This window comes from Micropterus salmoides, unplaced genomic scaffold (assembly GCF_014851395.1).
Source record: "Micropterus salmoides isolate LMB-PRFRI ecotype aquatic unplaced genomic scaffold, ASM1485139v1 Ms_hic_scaffold_10, whole genome shotgun sequence".
NCBI lineage: Eukaryota > Metazoa > Chordata > Actinopteri > Centrarchiformes > Centrarchidae > Micropterus > Micropterus salmoides.
The window spans coordinates 19,646,210-19,671,132 of NW_024040041.1; the positions used below are offsets into that span (position 1 = coordinate 19,646,210).

General features: G+C 41.2%; 1 protein-coding gene across 2 annotated transcripts in view; it reads left to right on the forward strand.

The window, feature by feature from the left end:
• The first annotated feature begins 7,538 nt into the window (after positions 1-7,538).
• The window catches only part of LOC119890043 (ubiquitin carboxyl-terminal hydrolase 22), a 31,244-nt gene continuing 13,859 nt past the window's right edge, over positions 7,539-24,923 (forward strand). The window contains exons 1-3 of one of the 2 annotated variants that reach the window (XM_038701058.1): positions 7,539-8,005; positions 8,892-8,924; positions 23,537-23,669. In XM_038701058.1, the coding sequence (XP_038556986.1) occupies positions 7,886-8,005; positions 8,892-8,924; positions 23,537-23,669 (286 nt within the window). In that variant the 5' untranslated portion in view covers positions 7,539-7,885. The remainder of the gene's footprint in view (positions 8,006-8,891; positions 8,925-23,536; positions 23,670-24,923) is intronic. The other variant, XM_038701067.1, reaches the window with a different exon arrangement.

The following is a 24,923-nucleotide window of genomic DNA, read 5'->3' on the forward strand; positions in this document are numbered from 1 at the left end:
TCAGAATATTCAAGCAATGTTTTATTTAGAAAGTTAATGACAGTGATGATATGAGGATGACAGCAGACATCATTTACGAGCTTTATACTTTGGTTATGTCATATAGCTTTTCGTTGTTTTTGTAATCTTGCTGTTCAAATCACCACAGTACAGAGCCTGACTTCCATCAAACTTGTCAAATTAGATGTCTTCATAATATATACATTAAAAGAATATTTCAAACTTTATATTTTTAAATACTTTCAAAGGCAAATAAGGATTTCTCTTTTTCTCAGAGATGGTGAAAACTTCTAATGTGATGTATGTGAAATTAACAATGACTCTACTTTAGAAAAAGTAAACCCCTGAGGGCTCACAGAGGTCACATAAAAGCTGTCAAAAAGTCATGGCAAATATATTGGCAGATGTTATGTAAATGTAAATTCTGTCATTTATGTTCTAAACATTATCTTTCCTCAGTCTAGTGTACAGGTCCTTCACACAGTCTGCAGATTATTGGAACTATTAATGAAGCAATGATTCTGCTAGAGCTTCCTCAGTGAACTAGCTTTGGTTCTTCAAATGGGAAAATCAGCAGGCCTCTAATGCAATTAAGGGAAAAAAAACTTTTTTTATGAGTTTACATTCACTCAACTTCTATTCACACTCCCTTTTGCTCCTGCAGTTCTCATACAATTCCCTCGTCTCAGCAACAATAGGTGGAGGAAGGCAAAAAATATTTTTTCCTTGTGTTGAATGGATTGTAATGTTTACCATTATGCTCTGTGAGATATGCAGTATTTATTCAACCCACTGTCTATTTATTGAAGTACCATAACATTCATTATAAATTCATCAGTATTTCTGTGTCAATAGTGTCTCAATTGCTTCTGTGTTTTACACAAAATGCCTGCATGCCGTTGTCTTCTATGCTTCTAACAAATTTCAAGGAAAAATGTTTTCATTGTATTCCTCATGAAAAAAAAAAACATTTCTTTAAATAGAATGTCACTTACAACATAAAAATGAGTCAAAGGGAGCCAAATTCTGGCTCCAAACAGGAGTTCCCATGTAGGGACTCCAGACGTGAAACCCTAGTATGTTTCTGGAAAAGATCCCGCATGCAGCTCAGAGTAAACTTATCAATTTATGACTAACAGGGGAGTTCTGGATAAATTTTCGGCCTGGGTGACTTGAGGCCACTTGCAGCTAAAACCCTGGATAGCACTCCCCAACTGGCTTGCCTTGCCCCAGCCAGCCACTGTGATGACGTAAAAGGGCCATTGACAGGCTTCCAACAGATGGAGGAGGTGTCACCTCTGGTAGAGCGCTGGCAGGATGCAGATGTCCTGTCTGCTGATCTGTGGTCTAATCTTAGCATGCTTCTGAGAGATACGTTCACTCTCTGAGCTGTGCATGATGCATGTGCAAAACTGTTATTTTCCAACAATGTTTTTTTATTTGATACTTTGAATTTATTAAACCTAAGAATTGCTGAGAATGAAGGAAAGTTTAATTTCACAGGAAATGTTTTCCCCTCATGTGAGTCCTGAGTCCAGAGAAGTTCCTTGGAAAGAAACGTTTTCAAACTTTATGAGAACCAGAGAAAGTAGATACTAGTCAGCTGCTGATAATTATTCATTCCTAACAGTCACATTTAATTGAATAAACAATGCTTCCTAGTCATGCATTTTTCGGGTCATCAGGTCAAAGTAAAGAAGTCAGAACATATTTACATTTAACAAGCTGTAATCAGAATTTTAACTATTTCTTTCGGCCCTGAAGTTTCTTCTCCTCCTAATAGAGGACGTGCACAAAAATCAGAAAACAACAATGACCAGTGACCTGAGCTGAAAGGTAAAGAATATGTAGGACTGAATGTCTAAGCCTGGAAACGTATACCAAGAAACTATAGTATATATGAAGAGCTATGCACTCCAGATTAACAAATGAAGATGTACATAACAACAAGAAAACAAATTACAAATTATTGCTAAACACAATACAGAAAAAACATTCACACTGTATTTGACTTCTATTAAGGACAAACAGTAATAAAATTAGTATATGCTTAAAACTGAATGAATGAACTAATGAATTTATTTATATTGCTCAAACTACCCAAAGGTTATACAAATCTCTGGGACAGGATTTGTCTAATGTAAGGGAAATAAATTAGGGGCTGTCTCACCCTTTGAGCCCAAATACTTGAATTTTTTAGTCTCATTGGATTATGGAGAAAAAGTCGTAGCCACCACAATTTTAGAGTGCACCTTTGAGGGAGCTTTAAGGGCTAATGTTTCTGTCTGCATTTTCCACTTTGTCCAAAATGTTCCTAACTACATGAAATGTGTGGGAAATGGATCTAGAGTCAAGAGTCACAGTCCACTTTCCTGGATGGTCATGGCCTTTTTTTCCATCTATTTGGTCAGCTCAGGCACAATTTGACACTTAAGTGCAGCATCTTTTCTGTCTGTTTTGTCATATATTTTTTCAAATGGTGAAAATCACACTTTGTGTCCAAAACCACATAAATAAATTTGCATAACTCAAATCTGAATGTTTGCCTGCACGTCACTGGCTCTGCCACTACTAGATTATTACAATAGAACTAGCTCATACTCGTCAAGGTCAGTTAGGTCCATCAGATTTCCTAGTAAGACTTCCATGAGGCCTGCATAATCTCCAGGGGCCTCATAACAGAAACATTTCCTAACTGCCTGTCCTATCTCAAAAAAAAATCTCTTCCTACTACAGAATTGCTTCTGTAGTGGGAAGACTGTGTCCTATCCTATCTCAGATCTTGTATCTTAACTTAACTTAAAGCTAGAGTGTGGGACTTTTGTTTAAAGTGTAGCCTACATGACACTGCCCATATCCTTGACAATGGCTGTCTTACTTCACTTGTCACTGGCTAAGTAGCTTGCTGTAATGGACAAGAAAAGACAGGAATTAAATTTTAGCTTAAATTTTAGCTATAAGTCAGAGTATTACTGTAATCGTGTTATGGAGTAAAGAAAACTCCACCTTTTGGGGATGTTTTCTTCCAAATTATCAGCCCAGGATAAAGATTTGAACAGATGTGTAGCACGTCCATCAAATTCAAAATAAAAAGTCTTGGCAACCATTAATACATGGTCAGGGAAATCTAAAGCCTTCATATGGTTTTCATTCATAAGATTTTGGTGCTCATTTTGTTCCCCATTTTCATTTTAATTGCCATATGGACCTAACAACAGTGGTGCTGCCATAGGTAGTTATTATGAACATAGGACCATGTCAAACCTAAATTAGGATTCCTGACTGAGGAAATTCTTTAGTTACTGGCACTGCTTCTAGTAGTAGTAGCCTGGCAGTGTTTATAGCCCTTATTCCAACTAAGAAACTTGAATGACACCACAACTCCTTTTCCTTACACTATCACTCTTATTTCAACACCTTTCATTGCTTACTTACACTATACCCCCCAACACACACACACACACTCCCCCTTTCCTTATTTCAACTCTTCATACTCCTTCCTTCACACAAAGTTGAGCCAGCAATGCAGTTTAGCTCCCAGTCGTTTATTAAGCAATGTTGCTCATCTCATAGCTACACATGAAAAAATACAGTCTGTACCCTTTATCTATGTCTTTACATTTTCCTACATGCCTTGGACAATTGAAAAGTGAGGAGAAGATTTTCCTCAACACCATAGTGTTAGTTAAATACTCAACTGTGAACTGACTTCATGGAAATAGACGATGAAATGTGAACATGCTGTTCTCTTGCTGGAAGGATCTTGTTTGTGAGATATCCACATGCTCTGATTTACTAGAAGCAGAATGTTCAGCCTTTGCTTATTTGCACAGAAAAATATAAAACATTATTAAAAAACAGTGCAGGAGAAGTATTAAATATACTCATATACAACTTATACAGGAAGATTTATTCTATTAATTATTAAAAAACAGTCTGTGCAGGAGAATTGTCATATATAGCCTACTCATATAAATATGCTGTTCTCTTGCTGGGAGGATCTTGTCTGTCAGAAGCAGAAGCAGAATGCTCAGCCTTCATTTATTTGCACAGAAAAATATAAGAAATTATTAAAAAACAATGCAGGAGAAGTATTAAATATACTCATATACAACTTATACATTAGAATTTATTCTAAGATTAAAAATTATAAGTCATAAGGGACGGAGAAGCAAGGAACATACAAATTATTATTATTAGTAGTGTTAGAAAATATAGCACAATGGATAATAGCAAAGGTTCTTCTTCCTGTGAGCTAAACGTTTTAACTGGGAAGATGCATAGACCTGCACTGCCCCCAAGTGAATAATCGAGGGAATTAACACATTTTTTGTGTGTCACAAACAAGGCCAAATAGTTATAGCTATTGTTTTTGTGTGTTTTAGTTATTATTATTATTTGTTGTCTGCCCCGCCGGCTCAAATTCCCGTGAGCTGGAATGAGCTAGAAACATGAAACTTTGGGGAATAACTGTAAATGGTGTGCATCAGCTTCCATAGAAATATGAACTCAATCGGCCACATAGTGGCGCTGTAAATAACGCTTAAAAATGCAAACTTTGAAAGACCACAGCCCTTACACCGTAAGTCCGATTGACTTGAAATTTCTCACACAGGTGCAGCTCAATGTGCTCTACAAAAAAGCCTCAAGAACTATTAAGGTCCGCCTAGAGTTTTTGTCCGCCATTTTGAATTTTTTGAAAATCACATTTTTGACATCTCCTCCTAGACCGTAGCTCCGATTGCCACCAAATTTTCAGTGAATCATCATTGGATCAAGCTTATTAAAAGTTGTATAAAGCATGTCGATATCTCAATTACTTTCCAAGATATGGACCAATGAACTTTGAAAGGGGCGTGGCTCTGGACATAAGTGACCACAAATCAGCAACCTTAGAGCCGATCATCACAAAACTCACAGGATATGTTCAGATAGGTGCCTCGGATATACCCGGACAGTTTGATGTACATACCTCACTAGGGGGCGCTACAAGCGCAAGACAGGTGCTTAGCACACAAATTACACTATAAATCCCATATTCATTCTCCAATCATCACGAATCGCTCAGGATATGTCCTCATAAGTAAATGAAACATGTCCTGAAAGTTTCATTCAAATCGAACACCCGGGGGCGCTATAAATGCAAACAAACTGCAGGGGATAAAACGCAAATCAGGCTAAAGCTTGTTGATAGCTCCTTTCCTTTTCAAGATGTTGACCAATAAACGTGTAAAGGGGCGTGGTGAAGGACATAAATAGACAAAGATCCACAACCGTTCGTCCAATCATCACGAAACTCACAGGATATGTCCACATGAGTGCCGGAAATATGCCTTGAAAGTTTCATTCAAATCGACCACTAGGGGGCGCTTTAAATGAATCTTATCTGGACGTGGAATGGTAAATCAAGCCATAGATCAAAAAAATGCTTGTCCAGTTGTTACAAAACTTGCAGGATATGTTTTATAACAATGTTGAACCACATGTGTGAACTTATTTTGAAGGCGATATGAACCCGGGAATCGTGGTTATATTCTTTGTTATTTTTTACATCTTCAAAATCAGGGCTGTAAATCATGTGAGCCAGGCCCGGATACCTGGATGTCAGCCTAGTTTAGAATATGTAATGGTGGATATTAGTATGAAGTTGTGATGAAGTAGGGAAACACTAGAAGACAATGACAAATAAACTCACGCCAGCTGCTTCCTCTGGGTCATCTTCCTCTCAGGTGCATTCAGATCTAGTCCATTACACCAAAAGTTGTGTGAAAGTAACTACATTTTTTAAGTACAATACTTAAGTACGATTCTGACGTACTTGTTTTTTTTTAAAACTATTTTCTGCTACTTTGTACTTTTAGTTAGAATTTATTTTGCAGTACAGATTATGAACACAAACTACAATTCGACAGCGAATACATTTTGATTAACTTTAATAGGTTGTTACCTGTAAATAGCCCAATCTTTGGTGGCTGCCACATAAAAATGAGGCTTACACATGAATGTACTTATATGTCATTATAATCCAACAATAGAATATTATTCTAAAATAGGCCATGACTTTTACTTTACTTGTTTTAAGTATATTTTGATGCAAATACATTTTAAATTCTTAATATGTTTACTTAAGTACTGTGCTATTGTTACTTTTACGTAAGATCTGAGTACTTCTTCCACCACTGTCCACCACCTTTCCCTCCACCAGCCACAGATGACTTTGAGGAGGCCCCTTCGAACGGTGTTACATGTGTTATACTATTTTGGCCTGTAAACATTAATTCAAATCCATCCAAAGTCATATCTGACCAATCTGAAACGATCATTTAACATTCCCACTTGAATACATAATCCTTTGAACAAAATACAAACTAAACAAAAGTGATTAATTGCACACATCTGTGCATCTTCATTGCAAAAGAACTCAGTTTTAATTTCCAGCACAACATACTGTGCTACAGACCATACTGCACCCCTTTGCGCCATTATGGTTGCGTTGTTAAGATCTGACCCATGTAGTGTTTATTCTCTGCATTCACTGAGAAAGTAAAATGCTTCAAAAACATATTATATATAAGTGGAACAGTTATTTATAACTTCTTGCTAAATTTGATTGCAAGTTTGTCCGAGTTTTGCCGGTATCATTGTAAATTGTTGATATGATCCAGCAGCAAAGGTTTGCAATTTCTCATTGTGTATAATTTATTCATTCTGATTCAACAGCTACATTTCATCATACAGAGATTTGTAATATTCAGCCCTGTGCCTGGGGATCCTTAACACCAAGGTTCTCATATTCATGTCAATCAAAGCTGTGGTCTCAATAGAGACTTGTGAGAGATGCCTGCATGGGCCATGGGTCCCATTAGCATCCATTTTATCACATATATTCATGGAACCAAGTTGACTTTGAAGTTAAGTCTTGCTTTATATCAGAGATACATTCATTATATAGCCACTAGGTGGTAGGCTTTAATTGATGATAGTAAAAGGATTGAACTCGCTCTGTATAGGCTACCTTCAACTAAGTACGTTTATTTTGTGCAGATGTTCAAATTAAACTATATACTCTTGGATGTCACATTCACATCTAAATCGTAATCATGAAGTGACACTTATGCATACTTGATGAGTGACTTAAATACATCCACTGAGACAGAGGAAGCATCTGTCGTGAGCATAGACTGTAGGTCGTGAGCACCAATCAAGAATGATTGACATAAAGTAAGAGCAATACAGGTGCATAACTGTCGACAGAGACGCATATTTCAGAAAAAACACAGTGCAAAATAACGTTGATGTACATTTTGGGATCGGTTATAGATTCCAGACAACCCTGAATCGGGGGTGTTTTTGTTACGGCAACGTCATCGATGTATGCCATGGTTAAAATCCTAAATTCACCTTTACGGAAACGGAACACATGGGGCTCCAAACCAAGCGCATCTAACGTGCTCTAAAACAAACGTAGTGACGTAACGTCTTTGTGTTGGCAAATCACGGTGTACGCTGGGCGGGCATTGTGAAGCTGTAGTTGAGTGTTAGCAGCTAACTAGAGAAAGAAAGCTAACTAATCGTGAGAGTGGAAGTGGAGCTAACGTTAAAGGAAAAGGCAACTGTCAAAACAGCAAGGGGAGCAGAATTTTTTTTGTTGTTAAGTGATAATTCTGTTAGACGACTACATGAACAGATTTGTAGTTTGTTAATCAAAGACCGTGTTTGTCAGATGCCCGAGGAGCATTTTGGATACTACATCGATTGTCCCATTTCCAAACGGAAACCATTTGGACAGACAGTTCGTGCTAGCTATTTAGCTAGCTAGCTAAGTGAATAATCCAGGAGACTTTTCATTGTCACCTATAAACCCAAACTGAATGTTTTGTCTGTCATGAGTCCGGCCGGGTGCTCCCATGTGAACGGTTATAAGGTGGATAATTGGAAACAAAATCTTCGAGTCATATACCAATGCTTTGTTTGGAGTGGTACTGCTGAGACGAGGAGACGCAAGGTAAAAACACAGCAACTGCAACGTTAGCTTTAGAAACAAAAGTGAAATAATTTTAACGTGGCACAGACAGACATAGAACCGGGGTGCAAATGATGCCCCGCATGAAGCACAATCACTGAACGGGGGGGAACAACCTTACGGTCTTGATGAAACTGTACTCTTGCAGCAGTAATGTTGCTAGTGCAGGGTTAGGGTTAGCCAGCTAGGTTATCACCGGTATGTTAGCTAGCAAGACTGCTTGGGGAACTGCGGAGACTGGTTGCTTCCTTGCAATCTTAACAGCAACATTTAATGTGTCTTGATTAGCGCAATCAGTCATTATTCAACCCTTTTTGTTGGGAGTCAGTTGACGAGGTTGGCTGAGCGGTTCAGTTTGGTATATGACGAACAGTTAGCTGGATGGCTAAACTTGGGTTTGAATAGAGTTGTGGCCATGGGCTAACACATTACCACACCAAATGGTCCCATTGTGTGCGCACACACTGGGTCCACCGCTTTGCGGTTCTCACCAGGGTGTCCCAGGGCAGTGTATTTTTTTCTGCTCTGGTCAACCACTCACGAGTTTGGATGTTGGGACGTAAGCTGATTCATTTATTTGCCGATTTCTTTTTGGGCTCATCCCACACCTGCTCGGCCTCCACTGCTCCGAATAGCTCTCTACAATATGATGTCATCAGTTTCTCTCACTTCCCCACCCGTTCTCCTGCTTTAAAAAAAAAATGACCATAAACTTTTTTTTGCGCTCTGATGTTCAATTTTAAAAGCCTAGAATCGTCTATTTTACTGTGGATTAGCAACAATTTGTAGGTTGCTTGACTGTTGTCACAAGAAATCCATGCTTCTCTTATGTATGTCATACATTTTTATGTCGTTGTGATTAAAATAGGTGCTTCAGGGTGATGCGGGATGGACAGAGCTGGTGAGTTGACGCTTATCCCCTCCTCATCTTCACTGACATACTTCACATGAATTACAGCTGGCTTGTTTTCTCCCCTCTTGCTCACATACCCGTGTGCCTCAGTGTCTTTTCATTTAATGGACTGAATATTAGATGTAAACCTACTTAGCGGAAGAATTCGGCCCCATCCCTGAATCTGCTGTGATACACTCTTACAGCCAGAAATATTACTAAGTTGTGAGGGTGGACAATGAGCGGAACAACCATAGCTCAGTTACACTGCCAGCATGTCAAAGCAAATAACTAGTAACTTACAAAATGGTCAATGACCCTTTTGTTTATACACTATATACAGTGACATGCTTTGGTTGGATGCAGTGTTAACATTGTTTTTATTGATGCTTTAAATACCCTCATGTATGCAGAATTGAATAGTGCAAGAGAGCATCTGAAAATGTAGGAGACAAATGTAAAAGGTTATCAGGCAGTGCAGTGGGTGGCACTGCAACAATTTTACCAGCCATTTACTGAATGTTGATTTTGACTGTGTAGTTTCTTTCTCACACTCTACGTGACAAGAATGAGATCAACCGGAGCTCACTCTCTCTGTCTGTCTGTCACGTAAATAAGACTGGCCATGGGTACTTTCTATTGCTCACCTCTAAGCAATTCACAATGCTCTGCACAACCCCCTAGATGTGTTTAGCAGTTGCAAACCTGGCCTGCTTACTTTTGGAAGAACTATTTCTGTATCACTTTCAAAGCCTCACTGTCTCAGTACCACCGCTACCAACCTCACAACCGCAACCCTTTTTGCCAAGATGATGTCTTCCACAACCAGTGGGTCAGCAGCAACCACCACTTTTTGCCAAAGGTTTACCTCTGACACAAACACTCTTTGTGTCTCTGCCATATTGAGATAAACACAATGACAATACATGAGGGGTATGGTAAAATTTCTCCACACTAGGCCTTGCTATGTGTCATTGAAAAATAGCTGTGTATAACTGGTAGTGTGTGAAATAGAGACATTTTAACTGTAACTTGGACAGGTATATTTTTGGCTGTAATGCATGTGGAAAGAGAAGGGACATGCCTCTTATTTTATTGAATTATGCTAGAAATGCAGCTGTGTATATATTTTCTCCATTTTCTGTGCTTTAAAAGATTGTTCCTAGAAAGTGGTCGTGCTGTTGCATTACTAAAAACAGTTGTTGACAAATGAAGTTCATTGACAAATAGCATTTATAGTCAGTTGAACTTATAAGAGCCATCCTTTTTAGCGTTGCGCATGATGATGTCGTTTAACAGCTGTCTAACATCTGTTATGGTGTGTACCTAGTGGTTCCGCTCTGCCCATCTTGACCCTGATGCTGATGGGACAGGTGACTGTTACAGAGAGAAGGGAGACTACAGTGGCTCCTGAATGAAGTGTTCTCTCTACTGCCTAATTGCACTCCATGATGGCTATATGGGAGTATGATCCTTGTGTCTCACACCCCCTTCCCTAAGGCTCTTTTCCCAACCTACCCAATCAGACATGCAGAGCAGACTGCTGCTTCAGTGGTACACAGGCAGTGCAGTCTCCTGAGGTGAGGCACGCTTGGTTTTTGTTCAGCGCTGAATTATGAGCTAGAAGACTAGGTCCTGGTATCTTAACATTGTGGAATATAAAATACATGTAACAAATACTGCAGCGGCAGTGATGTTGAGGGGTACTCTGAATGTTAGGATGGCTGATAAATTAAGAGCTTATCACTGCACTGCTAACCTCATATTTGTCTTACAATAGTATATTAGTGGAAAATACACGGCAAGCACGGTAGTAAAATAGGCACCTTCTGCATAGAGGAAGCTGAAAGACATTAGCAATCAGAGACTGGGGGGTGGGGGGGGCAAGATGCGTTTTGACATTGTATTCAGACTTGGTTTCATTAGCCAGTGCCTTTCAGCCTAAATTGCTGTTTTTCACCACCTCTTTGTTTCCTCATTTCTTTTTCCTTTTCTGTAGTCTGTCCTCAGCAGCCTCCCCGCAAGCTGTCATCCTCTCTACCTCGAGCTAAAATCAATTCCCAGGCAATGTGCAGGGACATGAGTGGAAAATCTGTCACCTGCTCTGCATGCGCAATCTAAAACCCACGTGGGTAACAAACGGCAGAATGAATGTCAGGGAGTGAGAGAGGGTTTGCAGGGATGACATCAGACATCAGCAGGCTTGGGATCTGCTATCTTTTATTAGGAAACATTAGCATAAGAATTTATTTGGCATGTTGGTCCTAGATGAATTGCCCCATTAGCTTGGGATGAGCATGTAGGTTTACATCAACACAGTGTGAGAGAGTGTGTACTTTCACGCCTTCACCCACTGTCAGTTTGTGTCATGTAATAAAAATCAGCTCCATTTCAGATTGGAGGAACTATTTTACTGATGTACTTCCCCCTTCTATCTTCTGAGCAGATTTCTTGTGTTTCCTCTGTTAATTGAGATTCGTGTTCCACCAGATTGCCATGTGCCATTGAAGCAGACTTGCAGAGGGATGTCAGCACCGCTCGTAGATAGAAACCTGCCTTTGCTTTTTTAACAGTTGAATTCATTCATCTGTAGGCCCAACTCCCGTCATATTCAAAATGTAAAGTTTCTGAATGGCTATGGTGGTGGAGGGGTAGTATGAATATTCATGAAGGTCATGTTTTATTTTGTGAGTGTGTGTGTTGCTGCTCCAACCAGCAGCACACACTCTTTATTATCTGTAAGGGGAGGTTTTATGTCAGCTAAAACACTGCAACCATGAAGGAATCTGTCATGCAGTTAAACCAGAGCTATTCTCTTAGGCTGAGTGAAAACTAGATGAGATGGAAGCAGGGAGGGTGGGGTTGGCAGAATTTTTACAGCTTTGAAGAATTTGCTTTCATTTTGATTAAAGGGTTAAGGGTGGTGATTAGAGAGCTGTCTCAACCTAACTTTTTATTTGTGATAAATCATATATGATCAGATGAACCATATCCCCCTTCCCCGGCTTCTGCATGTGATGAGGGAAGAAATAATTCGCTTGATGTTACTGGGAATGACAGAGTTAGGAAAATGGACATTTTTAAAGGATGACACATTTACTTCCTTCTGTCACTCTCTTCTCCCTCCTGTTAAACCCCCACCCCACACACCCCACAGACACACACACACACACACACACACACACACACACACACACACACACACACACACACAGACAGACAAAATGCACTGAGGCACAGCTAATCCCGGAGAGCGGCTGATTCCTGTGCTGTGAGCAGATCTCTTTGTCAGATCGGTCTCCCATCACATCAGAGGCCTGCGCCCTGACTCATCAGCATACGTTTGTAGCATCAGGATCTATTCCTCCAGCCTCTTCATAGCCCTTGCTTGTTCCTCTTCTGAGCTCACTCCCACGCTTTTTCTTCCTCCTTTTCCTTGCTTTCGTTTTTTTTTCTATTTGCAAACCTGGTTCAGCCCACTGTTCTCATTGCCTTTTGATTATCCCATTAAATGTGTGCCAAACATGCTTGTATTGTTTATCATTTAATAATAGTTATAAATAATTTAATTAAAAAACACTGTAGTTGTTGGAACAAAATATTCACTGCATTCTGTTTTGTTTAACTGCCATACTAAAATATAATTTTCTTTTCACAGAGGTTTTCATCTAAATTTTTTGATCCTTTTGAAATTCATAGCCAAGCCTCTAATCCTCTCATTTCCCCCTCTTCTCATCCTGTCCTTCTCCCCTCATCCCTCGTCCTCATAGACAACACTCACAGTGGGTTTGGTGATGTCAGAAGTTGTCCCCCATCCTGACCTATTTCTTCCGTGTCTGTGCGCTCCCTGTCACTCCCTGGTCTTGTCTAATGTGGCTTTCAGCCTGTCAGTCACTGTGGCTGTGGCTCAGTGACTCAGACTAAACAAATGGCACGAGGTCTTTAACCTCCGCCCAGAGTAATCGTAGGCCTGGCGTGTCACCTTGTGGCGTCCCTTTCACATGTTATTTTCTCCCAATCTTTCAGCTTCAGAGAATCTAGCCTCCCATAGCCATTCAGCATGTTATTTAACAGTACGAAGGTGCTATAACGTACTTGGAGTCGTAGTCATTGCACTGACTGCACTGGGTGTGCTCTGCCACTGTGCTTTCATCCTTGCAGTTTATTTCAGATTGGACATACTAAATGAGAGAAAATGCTTCAGTACAGCAGCGTTTTTACCAATGACTGAGAGCTTTGTCTCTTACTATACTTTAGCAGTTTCCCACTAGGGAGAGCAACCCTGGTCAAGAAGATACATCGTTGACATAGGCACATAAGGGAAATTAGTGGTAAAAGAGGTGGGTGGGATGCTGGTAATCGACAGTGTTAAATTTTTGTCTTCAGAGCAGCAATGGAGAAGACTCATGAAAAATACACTGACATGGCAAACAATGGTTTTTGGGAGTATTATAGCTTATACTATAATATAAGCTATAATAACCCTGTGGTCACCATGCAACCCTAATAAGGCTTGGTAATGGTTAGTTTAAAATTTGAAAATGTGTGTGTGCGTCTGAGGACGGGCATGACTTTGCATTTTGATTAAACTCTGCGTAATCTGCATCCATCTCTCCTTTTAGCCCCTCCTCCCTTGACAAGTTCACTGTGACTGAGTCCCTCTTCCATCTCTCCCACTGACTGATTTCTTGTCCTTTGCCATCGCTTCAACTAGAGACAGTACTTCTCATTTGATTGTCCAACAGACTCTGGAAGGACATCACTGCCACAAAGCGTGCCGATCATGGCCTGAGCCAGCCAATGAGGCTGCTGTCCGGCCCTCCCTTAGTACCACCATCTGGCTAATGAGCTGTCTGTCACTCTCCTGGTGCCGGCCAAGCCCCAAACCAAGAGGCAATCAATCTATTCTAGTGTGGACACTCAATTATTCCCTATTGTTAAAACTGTGGGCCCAAGTGACAACTTTTCCCGGGACTAGGCATTTGGTGTGGAAATGGTTCTGTCCTTTGCAAGATAATTTATTACTTGGATCTGTTCTGTATATACTCACTTTTAAAGACTCTGTAGTACACTAATAGCCCCACTTTTCTGGAGGGTAATGTTCAAGGCACTGAGAATCATGATTGGTGCTATGGGGGATAAGGAAGAAATCAACTTGTCATCTGATGAGCTTTGTGTCCAAGGAGACCATTCAGAAGCTCTGTGCTATGGGTGTCAGTTACATCAATGGTCCCTCGGGTGTGTGTGTGTGTGTGTGTGTGTGTGTGTGTGTTTCGGTGGAGCAGGGTGGTTGTGGGCATCTGGTAGCTGCAAGGTTTGACAAATGATCACGGAGCCTTTTGTTAAGCTGGAGCTTAACTGTTAACCATCTGTGCAGACAAACACACTGCCGTCTGCATGATCTTCCCTCTTGCCGTTCATGTTTGTCAATGTTTGTACTTTTTTTTTGTCACCCTTAGTGAGTCAACACACTAGTGAATTGGAAATGCGTGTTGGCTTGGTGCTATTGTACGAGGGGGCTGTACTGGACAGCCAGAATGGGACCAAATGATTATTGCACCCCATAATATTAGTACCAGATTGTAGTATAAACCATCATTTGTCGTTGGATTTTTGTGAGTGGAAACCTTTTCTTTTTTTCTCTTAAACCCTCTGATCTCTGGAAATCAAGACAAAAGCACCGCCAGTCTCTCCCCTATCAGGTGATCTGAATCAGATTGACACATGCATGCAAACCCTTCTTTATTCCACCAACTTACACAACTTGCACAAACCCCTAAGAAGCATTAGGCTACCTTATTTATTTATTTATTTTAATCACAGCATCAAAGCTACTCCAATGTGAGTATCTCAGTTTCCATCTGCATTTTCTTTTGTTTTATTTCTTTTCCTGGAGATGGCAAGAAGCCAGACTCCATAGGGTGGGCTCCGGGTTTAGCTATAATGTCTTATAGCTGTGTGTGAGCGTGTGAGGCCAAGCTACACAGTCCAACAATCCCTCATCTCACCGACAACTCGGATTAATTTGGATGAGGTGGGAATACATTCTCGTGCAAAGACCACACAGCATGTCCTTGTCAACAGAGGTTACGATGAGCTGATGGGGGACAGAAGTGAAAAGAGAATAGAGTAAGATTCATATTGTGTGTGTGTGTGTGTGTGTGTGTGTGTGTGTGTGTGTCTCTCTCTCTAGGGCTGCTTAGTGAGAATGCGTTTTGTAGACCAGGCATTGTCATGTGGAGATAGTGGAGAGTGGACGTAATAACATCATCTTGCCAAGACACTGAGAGGCTGCAGGGCAGCCCCACGGGGTCAGTCGGCAGCACGGTTCTGGAGCATCACCATCAGTCTCCTTCCCTAGCCTCCTTCGGCTTGCACACATTAGACATTGAATCAGAAAGGACTGTGTATGGAAGGGTGTTTGAGTACTCATAGCAAATGTCTCGTGTCTTTTTAAGAATATTTATAATGTGAAGTACGCATTTCAGCCATTGTTAATTTTGTTGATGTATGAGCGTGTGTGTGTGTGTGTGTGTGTGTGTGTGCGCGCGCGTGTGTGTGTTAAGGAGCATGCTCAGGCTTATGAGTGTGAGGCAGCACGGTGAGTCACTGCTCTCATATAGCTATGCCCTCTCCTCTGTATTGACTTGCTCTCCCCTCCCCTCCGCAGTCTGTCCTTTGCAGCAGCAGGAGCGTGCTCAGTAGAGCCAGACCTGTGTCCACATCATAATTGACGTCGTCATTCTCCTTCTCAGTTACAGCTCATCACATTACTGGCTCTGTTTGAATATATGAAAGCATTAACCTAAGTGCTGTGGGTGGAATAATGCAGTCCGAGTGAGAGAATGCAGGAGGAGATGGAGAAGCGGAGTATGGGTGTTACTTTATTTAGATTTATATGTATGCAGGAAGATTCATTCTGTAGTTGTCGGGCGTGGGTCAGTGTTAGCTGACGGCCGCTCACAGACTCGGTGGACCCACAAAGCATTATCTTCACTTGAAAGATGTACAGGAGATCTGTTCATCCAGCTAATACCTTTCTTCATCTGTTCTTTCATCAATCAAAGCTTTGCACATTAGTGTGTCAATTCCCTAGACGTGGAGCCCAGCCTAACTTGCCCCAAAGAGCGCATCCCAGATGGGAGATGCAAACTTCTGCAGCGCGAACGTGAGCCCGCTACCTGTACGACACTTGTTCCAGTCATCCGAGCCAGCGGCTGATCAATAGCTGATCTGATAGAAGCCCTGGGCGCCGAGAAATAAGGGGCTGCTGACTGCTGAGGGAAAAGACAGCCCATGGTGTGCGAAGGAGAGAGCACAGAGAAGCTGTGGTGGGCTGGGGCAGGAATAGATTTTCTGCCTGCTAAAGAGGTGTTGAGGCAGGGGAGGGTAAGGAGGAGGACAAGGCGTGGCATTGGCAGGGTTTCTTGTTTTTAACTTGGAGTCCTGGTGCAATGCAACATCCGTGCTTAGGTAGGATAGGCCTAAAGAGGCACATGTGGCCTGTCTTTTTACCTTTTGCAAGTACATGTAGGGTTTCATTTATACAAGTCCTGCTTCACACAGTCTCTTTTTATCTCCTCTGTGCCCTTCTTTTCTCAGCATGTCAGTGACACAAGCTCTACCGTAGAAGTTCCAAGAGTCTGCTATAAATGTCTTTAACAGTCAATGTAACAGTGAATCCCTTTGTGTCTTCCCATTACTCATCATATATCCCTGTTGAAAAAGCACCCCTCGCTGATCTGGTGCTGCCCCTTCTCTCACACACCCATTCAGAGCTGGCTGGCAAACAGACAATATGAATAAAAACAGAGCTTAGGGTCTGCCACCCTGAATATCCCAGCTACTGCAATGTCATCACAATCTAGCACACGGCTAACTAATGCTCAGCCAAAACACAGACCTGACTGTGAGTTTTGCGGCCTGTCTCTGCAGCAGCGCACAGTGGCATATGTGTGGTGTTTCATGTAAAACCCATATCCCTAGCAATATTGAATTACCCTCTGTCAACCCGTCCGTACAAACAGAGGTCTGCATGGGACTGGTCTAATCAATCTTGTACCCACCTGCTGGTGCAGAATTTCCAACCATTTCCGCCCACTCCCACAGAAGAAATATCCTAATTTTGCAGAGATTCAGATCTGTAATCATCGCAACATTTCTTTGGTCTATTTATTTATTTTGGTCAAAAATCTGTCGTTTTCCTCTACAGATATGTTTTTTTAAATCTAAAAAAGTTTAATATTATATGTATATAACAGTTTATTAATCCACATTTGGAACTTTTTAAAAGGTACATGAATTGATTCTATATTTGTGCTGTTTCCCATAGAGATACCAGATGTTTATGATTAATTGGTGTTGTTGTATTGTTATATAGAAAAATGATGTGGATTAGGGATGGAAAGTTTGTTTAATTTATGCGTCAAATCGACGGCGTAGCCCCCTACCCTACACCGTAGCCTGACGTGCACCTCCTCAAAAATGTAAATACACGTCGAGTTGACGCGACTGTAAGCTCTGTGATTGGTCGGCTGGGTAGCCTCGCAATGCCTCCGAGCCGACCGGAAGTTCCCGTGCTTTGAAGTAACTTTTACTAGTGGCCAAAGCGGCGGCTGTAACACAGTGGATCGATATATTTGGCCGTCACAACTCGAGCGAAATGACTCGTCTCACTATCAGAATGAGATCCATTCGGTCGATAACATTTGGAAAGGCTATACCAGCCGCACGTTTACAATTTTACCCCCATTCATGTTGGCGGAGCGCTAAACCGGAAGTTAGCCTGCTCGGCCGGTAAAAGTTAACACAGTGGATGCTGTGGCGCTACTGCCTACTAGCGTTTGGGGGTGTTATTGCAGAATGACGGACACGCGGACGCACAAGTATAAATGCCTCCTGCGTAGGGTCTACGTGCGAAGCTACATAGGCTACGCACGTAGACCCTATGCAGGAGTATAAATCAAGCTTAATTCAGGGTGATTCAATTACAAATTGAAATGGGCCAGATTTTAAAATCAATCAGCACTCTATTTAAAACCTTTTTTTATTAGCTTTTGGTAGTGACTAATTTTAAATGCAGATAAATATAGTAAAAGTATCAATGTATATTGTTGTTGAATAAAATATTTTTGGTCACATCTGACTCAGGCATATCACAAAGTACAGAAACAGAGTAAAGAGCTATCAGTGCTATCATTGGACAGAACCATGGAAAGTGGCAATAACACTAACCAATAACTAATGCGTTGTGTGATTAGAGAAATTAGGGCTGCACAATTAATCTAATCGTAATCACAATTGCGATGTCATGTGCAGTTACATAAGCGCAAAAAGTGTGCGATTTAATAAACAAAAAAAGTGTGTGAGACACTTGTCTCTGAGTATGCTGCAGTCTGCTCATTATCCCGCCCACACCGGGCTCTCGCATATGCCCCTAAAAACAGATAAGCCTACCTGCAATGAGAAAAATGTTTTATGAGCAGTGTGTGATTAACTTTAAAGACAACAACCTACCGTAGCCCCCCCTCCCCGCCACCGGAGCACCGAGAGAAATGCAGAGACGGAGAGACGTCGGTAGCAGCTGAAGCGGTCAGACAGAAGAAAACTGGGATAAGAGAAGGAAGGTTTGGATTTAGCTAGCAGACCATTTAACATTAGCTGTATCTCTGCCTTTTCCGACATGCTTGTCAGTCACTTTTCGTCAACCGACCAATCACAGCCTGGATGGAGCGGGACATTAAAAAAGGTTTCACTTGCTACAGCAAATAATTAAATGTTGAACAATATGATTCTTGACAAGTTAGTAAGCTACTTAGCATTAACAAATTAGAGACCAGTGTAGAGCCTTTAGCTTCCAGAAAAATTTAATGAATAAAAACATCCCACAGAAATGAAACTGCTGTAACTGGATATAATATTCAACTAGTGGTAAAAAAGTATACTATTATATGAAATTCAAATGAATGTAGTATTTAATATATTATTATCATAGTAACGATAAATTAACTAAACATTATGCTCTTTATTTAATGCACTCATGTATTGTTCCTCCTCCAGAGACTCTGCATTAGAAAGATGTGCATTTAGCCGGTGCCAGGTTGCCGGTGTGCCAGTTTGTGCTGCTTCTTGCCACCTCCTTTGTAGAGCAACTTCCTCCCCTTGTTCTGTTGTACATCTGTTTTACTAGTTATTGTTATAAATACAATTTAACTTCATTCAAGTTGAGAAATACACATTTGAAAATGTCAATATTTCGCGCATTCCTTGATAATTAAGCAAGTAGACTCTTAGTACCATTTGTTCCATTATAATCAAATCGCAATATTGTCCACAATAATGGCAATATGACTTACCCTAATAATGATTGCACGATAAGTTCAAGTAGGAATTTCTCCTGATCAATGAAGGGACCGCTTCCTTTGCTTTGGAGGAAAAGTCCCCTTCTGTTGCCACAGAAATGAAATCTGTCACCACATCAGTGATTTGTGCTTTTAATGCAGTGCATTTCAGAAAATGCAGCATTCTGCTTGTGCTCAAGTCAGTCGTGAGAAGACCCAATTTAACTCGGAATGCAGGCATCTGTTCCAGAAGATCAGTGACCTGCCCTGTAGTCCAAAATTTAGGCCATTCATGTGTTGGAGGATGGCGCTCAGAAAGTAGACTTTCGGCCATGAAGTTGTCGTTCAGCATTTCATTCAAGTGCGTTTCTGTCTTTTTGCACTTGCTACTGCAGCGGGAAGTTATTAAGTCCTCTCTGAGACTCAGTGCTTTGCCATTGCTCAGCCACCTAACATCACTATACTAAAGCAGATGGTCACAAAGGAAAGCTGTTGTAGCTCTCTCTTGGTCCGTGGATGTCCGCATCACCAGGGTAATACAGCCATCAAACTCTACTCTACTTTAGTGTCCCGCTCCTGTGATCCCATGGGAAAGTTTGTCCGAAAAGTTGGGTTTTCTCAATGTGGGGTTCCCGTATCTTATATTCTTTAACGAACACTAAGCACTCACTGCAAATTAAACTCACTGGTTTACCATTTGAAAAGTACTTGCCAGTCCAGGCAGGGTTAAACTGATGAAGTTTAATTATTTTGTCATATCAGATTTTTGTATGCTGGGCCACTTTTACGTTGCTTCTGGGCCTGATGGGCCGCTGCTTGACTAGGTCTGGTTTAATCGTTTTAAATTTTGAACAAAAATGTACGTTACAGACTAAAGAAAGAGAAAGAAAGATTTATTTGGCAGTTAAGTTGGATGTACACAGTTTATTGGAGCACAAAGCATATATGCATAGTAATATCCTACTATTAAACTGAATGCCTACTTCCAACCGTATAAGTTTGGTATATGGTACAAACTAAAGCAACATTCAGTGTTTCCCACACATAGGCTTTACTTTGGCGGGCCTTTGAGGGAGATTAATAGCTGCCCAAGTAAATTTGGCGAACCATTTTAAAATCGTTTTTGATTGCAGCGCATATTCGCTCCGCACATCCACTCACTCACTCACTCACTCACTCACTCACTCACTCACTCACTCAAACACGGACAACAGACCCGTCTGTGAATTGAATGGTTGGTATCCCATTTTTAAAACAGTTCTTAGCAAGCATGTAAGGAGCCTAGCTAATAAGGATAGCTATGTTAACTTTGGAAAACAGCTGTCAAAGTTAGCACGCTGTGTAACTGGTAGTCTACAGGTGCGTTCGAGATAACTGGCTGACTTTCGCCGACTTGATAGATGGGGGAATAAAAACAGCGCCGTCAAGTCAGTGACGTTTTGCAGCGCAGGTGTTGTGCCGAATTCTGCATGTCTGCCATGAATTGCAACGCTCTTTCATACTGAGAAAAGAGGTGGATGCAAATTTCAGCAGGTATCCTACAACATCCGTTTTGCCGAATTATGCATTCAATTATTAAGTTCCTTTTCAGACACTTTGCTGTTCACATTGTTTGAACGCGGTTAACACCACATATTTTTGCTGAATCTCAAGAAATGGTAGCCTCTATTTACTAAGTATAATAATACGTTAGCGAATGTTAACGTTCATTAAATATATGCAGATCATTTATCAGTATTGATGAACCCCACAAAGAATAGTATAGTGTTTAAAAGCCCCCCTCCCTCCCCCCCGCTGCCACAGTCATGCTGTCAATCTGTGGGAAACACTGACATTTGTGTTGGTTCATGTGGGAACCACAAGCTCCCAAACAAAGTTTCTTTAGAAGATTAATCTAATCTTTTATGGCCTTGGATGTTGCGGTTGTGAGTCATCCTGTGAGTTATGTTATGAGCTAGTCATTGCTTTGTTATATCGCATAATGTATTAGTTTTTTAGTTAAGTAGTCGACTCATTTCACAGACAGAGTTCGCGTTATGTGTTATCCAGAGAGAAGAAGGAGGACAAACTGACTGGCACAAACTCGTTTATTCCTCTGCAACAATACGCTTTAAAGTTGTTCAGATGGTGTCAGGTAATACCATTGTTTCTAGTCAAAATATAGCAAAAGGCAGACAATACAGTACTGGGCCTTTGAGTTCATGTCAAGTAGCTTAAGCTAGGTGTGTAGGAGTGTGTTTGTGTGTCTTATGAGCTAGTGTCACACAGTGTACCAGAAACTGAAAAGTGAAATATCTCTCCAGCCAATTGTTTCTTTCTCATTTAGTTTCTCTTTACCTTCATGCCTTCCTTTCCCTCTGTCTTCCCTCTATGAGTGGGTGTCTCATTGCGGCAGGTGTGCACCCTGAAAGGCTTTGAATTCGATCACTCTCTTTTGGCTTTTATTCAATTTCTCCCTTTCAAAGCAGGCTTGTGGACTACTTTCTGCCGCACTTCCTTTCACATTACCAAAATAAATGGTCAGTGAAAGCACCGAGTGCAAAAGATTTTGCATTTGCTGATGGACTAATGTTTTTTAAAATGACCCAATTTATGGCAATTTAGTATACAATCTGCAGTGTCAGAAGTGAAATGGCACTTTGAGTATTCCTTAAACTACCTTATCACATCTTCAGATGCTCGTGCCGGGCATCACGTCCATCATCTCTTTATTCCTTAAAGCAGCTAGTGAAACGCTCTACTCTCGTATTCTCCATCACGGTGTCATCTGAGACAGCTCCACCACAATTTAGGCTCCACGTTTAACAGCCTGTACACAGCTATACAACCATATTGCCTGTATGTCTGTGAGGCCTATGCTGCTGTGTTCATTAGCTTGAGTGTTATCAGATGCCTTCACAGTGAAACCTGTTAGAGAGGGATGGGGGTTGTGTGTTAAATGTTAGAGCTCTGAGACCGCTGTGCTCTTGAGACCTTCACAATGCAGGTATCAAGAGTCAAACTTATGTAGACGTGCGCCTGCGCTTGCACATAGCACCCAGAATTTGTGACAGTGTTCATGGTATCCACACTTGCCTGTAACTCCTCTACCCTGACTTCCTTAAATGCCCCTACTTCTAGACTAAAAACCCTTCTGGGCTCCCCTTTTTTCTGTTTGTTGTACATTTGTTTCATATGTACAGTGTACACACAAGGGCTGCAGCTAACAATGATTTTAGTACTCAAAGCTTCTATAGAGTATTTCATCGATACACCCCCCTCTCTCTTTTATTAGTCCTTTCGTAGTGTGTCATATAGCAAACATCAGGCGTACATCGACGTACTGTAACATTACAGAGTTGTTGTTGTCTTTTAGTTTAAAATAATCCCATACTTTAGACACTTTCTTTTTCATCCCTCGCTATTTTCTCTCTCTTCCTCCACTTTGCAAACAGCGCCATCATAATCACGTCGTGTCCAAACAGCATAAGCGCGATGTGCAACAGTAATAAATGTCTGTGCAGAACAGTACACTATATAGTTATATGGATTAAACGCATCAGCCATTTAAACAATATTCAATTTGAATATTTGTTTCTTCTGTATTTACATTACATTGCATGTTTTCTTAATGTACAAATAAACCTTTCACAAAGCATTTTCATTTGTTATTTAACATTTCATGTTGCCTTGTTGTAAGCTATTTCTCAGAACATTTTTAACAAATGCTTTCAAAAAGTGATGGGGACAAAATCAGCCATTTAAAACGGTTGGGTACATGTCCCCAGTGTAAATGACACTTATGGAATTGTGCACGGGGGGGATGTGTGTCCTGGTGCAGGCCCTGCAATTCTAATATTCAATTTCTCCACTTACCTCTGGGTGCTGTAGTCAAACCAATTACCTAAACTCCAGCCGCTGTTAGTGTGCTTCAGACAGATTCTGCTCGCCTTCTCTAGTGTGCCTGCCAAGCATTAAATCCCATCATGCCCTTCATGTGTTAGAGGGTGAAAGATTCAGTGTGGAAATATGTTGCTATTTAACTGCGCTGGATTTGTCAACAGTCCCAGCAATCTTTCGTCTGTCTTCATATCAGGTCTATTCGCGCACCGTGTCCTCTGAAGTGTTTGTGTGACTGACTGGAAGATGGAAATCAAATTCAACTGGCAGGGAGTTCCACTCTGTCTGCCACTCTGCATTATATCTCAGGGCTCTGTCTTGCTGCAGAGGATTTTCTCACTACACTACTGACTGTCCTCTCCTTTCCCCAACCCCCTTTCTCCCCTGGGTCTTTCCCTCCAGGCCAAGTCGTGCATCTGTCACATGTGTGGCGCCCACCTGAACCGGCTACACTCTTGTCTCTACTGTGTCTTTTTCGGCTGTTTTACGAAGAAACACATCCACGAGCACGCGAAAAACAAGAGACACAATCTAGGTAAGCCACACTCTCACTCCCAGAAGTTTAAGAAATCATTCTGGAGCAAGCCTAAATTAACAAACTGCTTTGTGGTATTAATTAAAACAGCATATCATAAATCTCCAAATAAAAAAAAAACAACACGATTTTATGAGTTGATAAATGATAATATTAATATTTTGTCCCTCCCTACAGGTAAGGCTCAGTCCCATCACGTCAGTCCTCACATTCACATGCACCCTTATGGCCCACTGCAGCATCAGCTATTATCAGTGAAGGATTATAGCATTACTTTGGGCAACTTCCTCCTCTGAGCAGACAGGGAGCTGAACCTCTAAACGCAGCACATTACAATCCTGGTGGGGAGCGCCTTATCCAGTCAAATGTCATGGGTTTAACACCCCACTTTGTACAGCAGCAGGGGAGGGGTAGACATTGCTAATCCACAGCTACCAGAAAGCCCAGCTTCAGCCTTACATTCTAATTATGCTAAATAAGACAATGACACTAATGAGCAAGATTTTGATACTACCCTGACGAGGACAACTAAACATGGAAGCAGGGGAGACGGGAGGGTGGCGTGGTAGTTGTCTGAATGGCTTTAATTGATTTAATGCATTTCAACAGTTGGGTTACACACACACACACACACACACACACACACACACACCCCAAATGCAGTGTTAATTAGCTTTGAGCTTTCCACAGGAGCCTCTCTGACACAGGCACTCTGTTCTTCTCCACCTCTAATCAAATTACTCCAAACTCCCCTGTCTCCCAGACCGCAAGCTCCCTCCTCAAGACGCCTTTTTTTACATCTTTTTCATCTCCTTTTCCTAACAACCTCACTGCTCAGGACTCCTTTCGTATCTTCTCCTTTTCTTCCACCACCCCTTCCTCTCATTCTTTGCTCTCATCCTTCACTTAAATTACCAAGATTTATCTCTGCCTTGTGAAGTACTTAGAGTCCACATCTTCTTCCTCTCGCTGCCACTTGCACTGCTCTCATTTTTCTCTCTTAACCGGGTTTGCTTTTGTTGCTTTCTTGAGAGGGAGAATCCTATTTAGTGCACAAATGTGACCGTGGTTTACCAGAGAAAAGAACGACGACATGGAAAGATGATCATGCTTTTCAAATGTATTTGTTATTCCACCCCACATGATGTATTTCTTTGTGTGTTCTCCTATCTCACACACATGCAGACTCAACGTAACAACATAACGTACACCAGTCAGGTTTTGTACATGATGGATGTATTAGATCACTTTCTC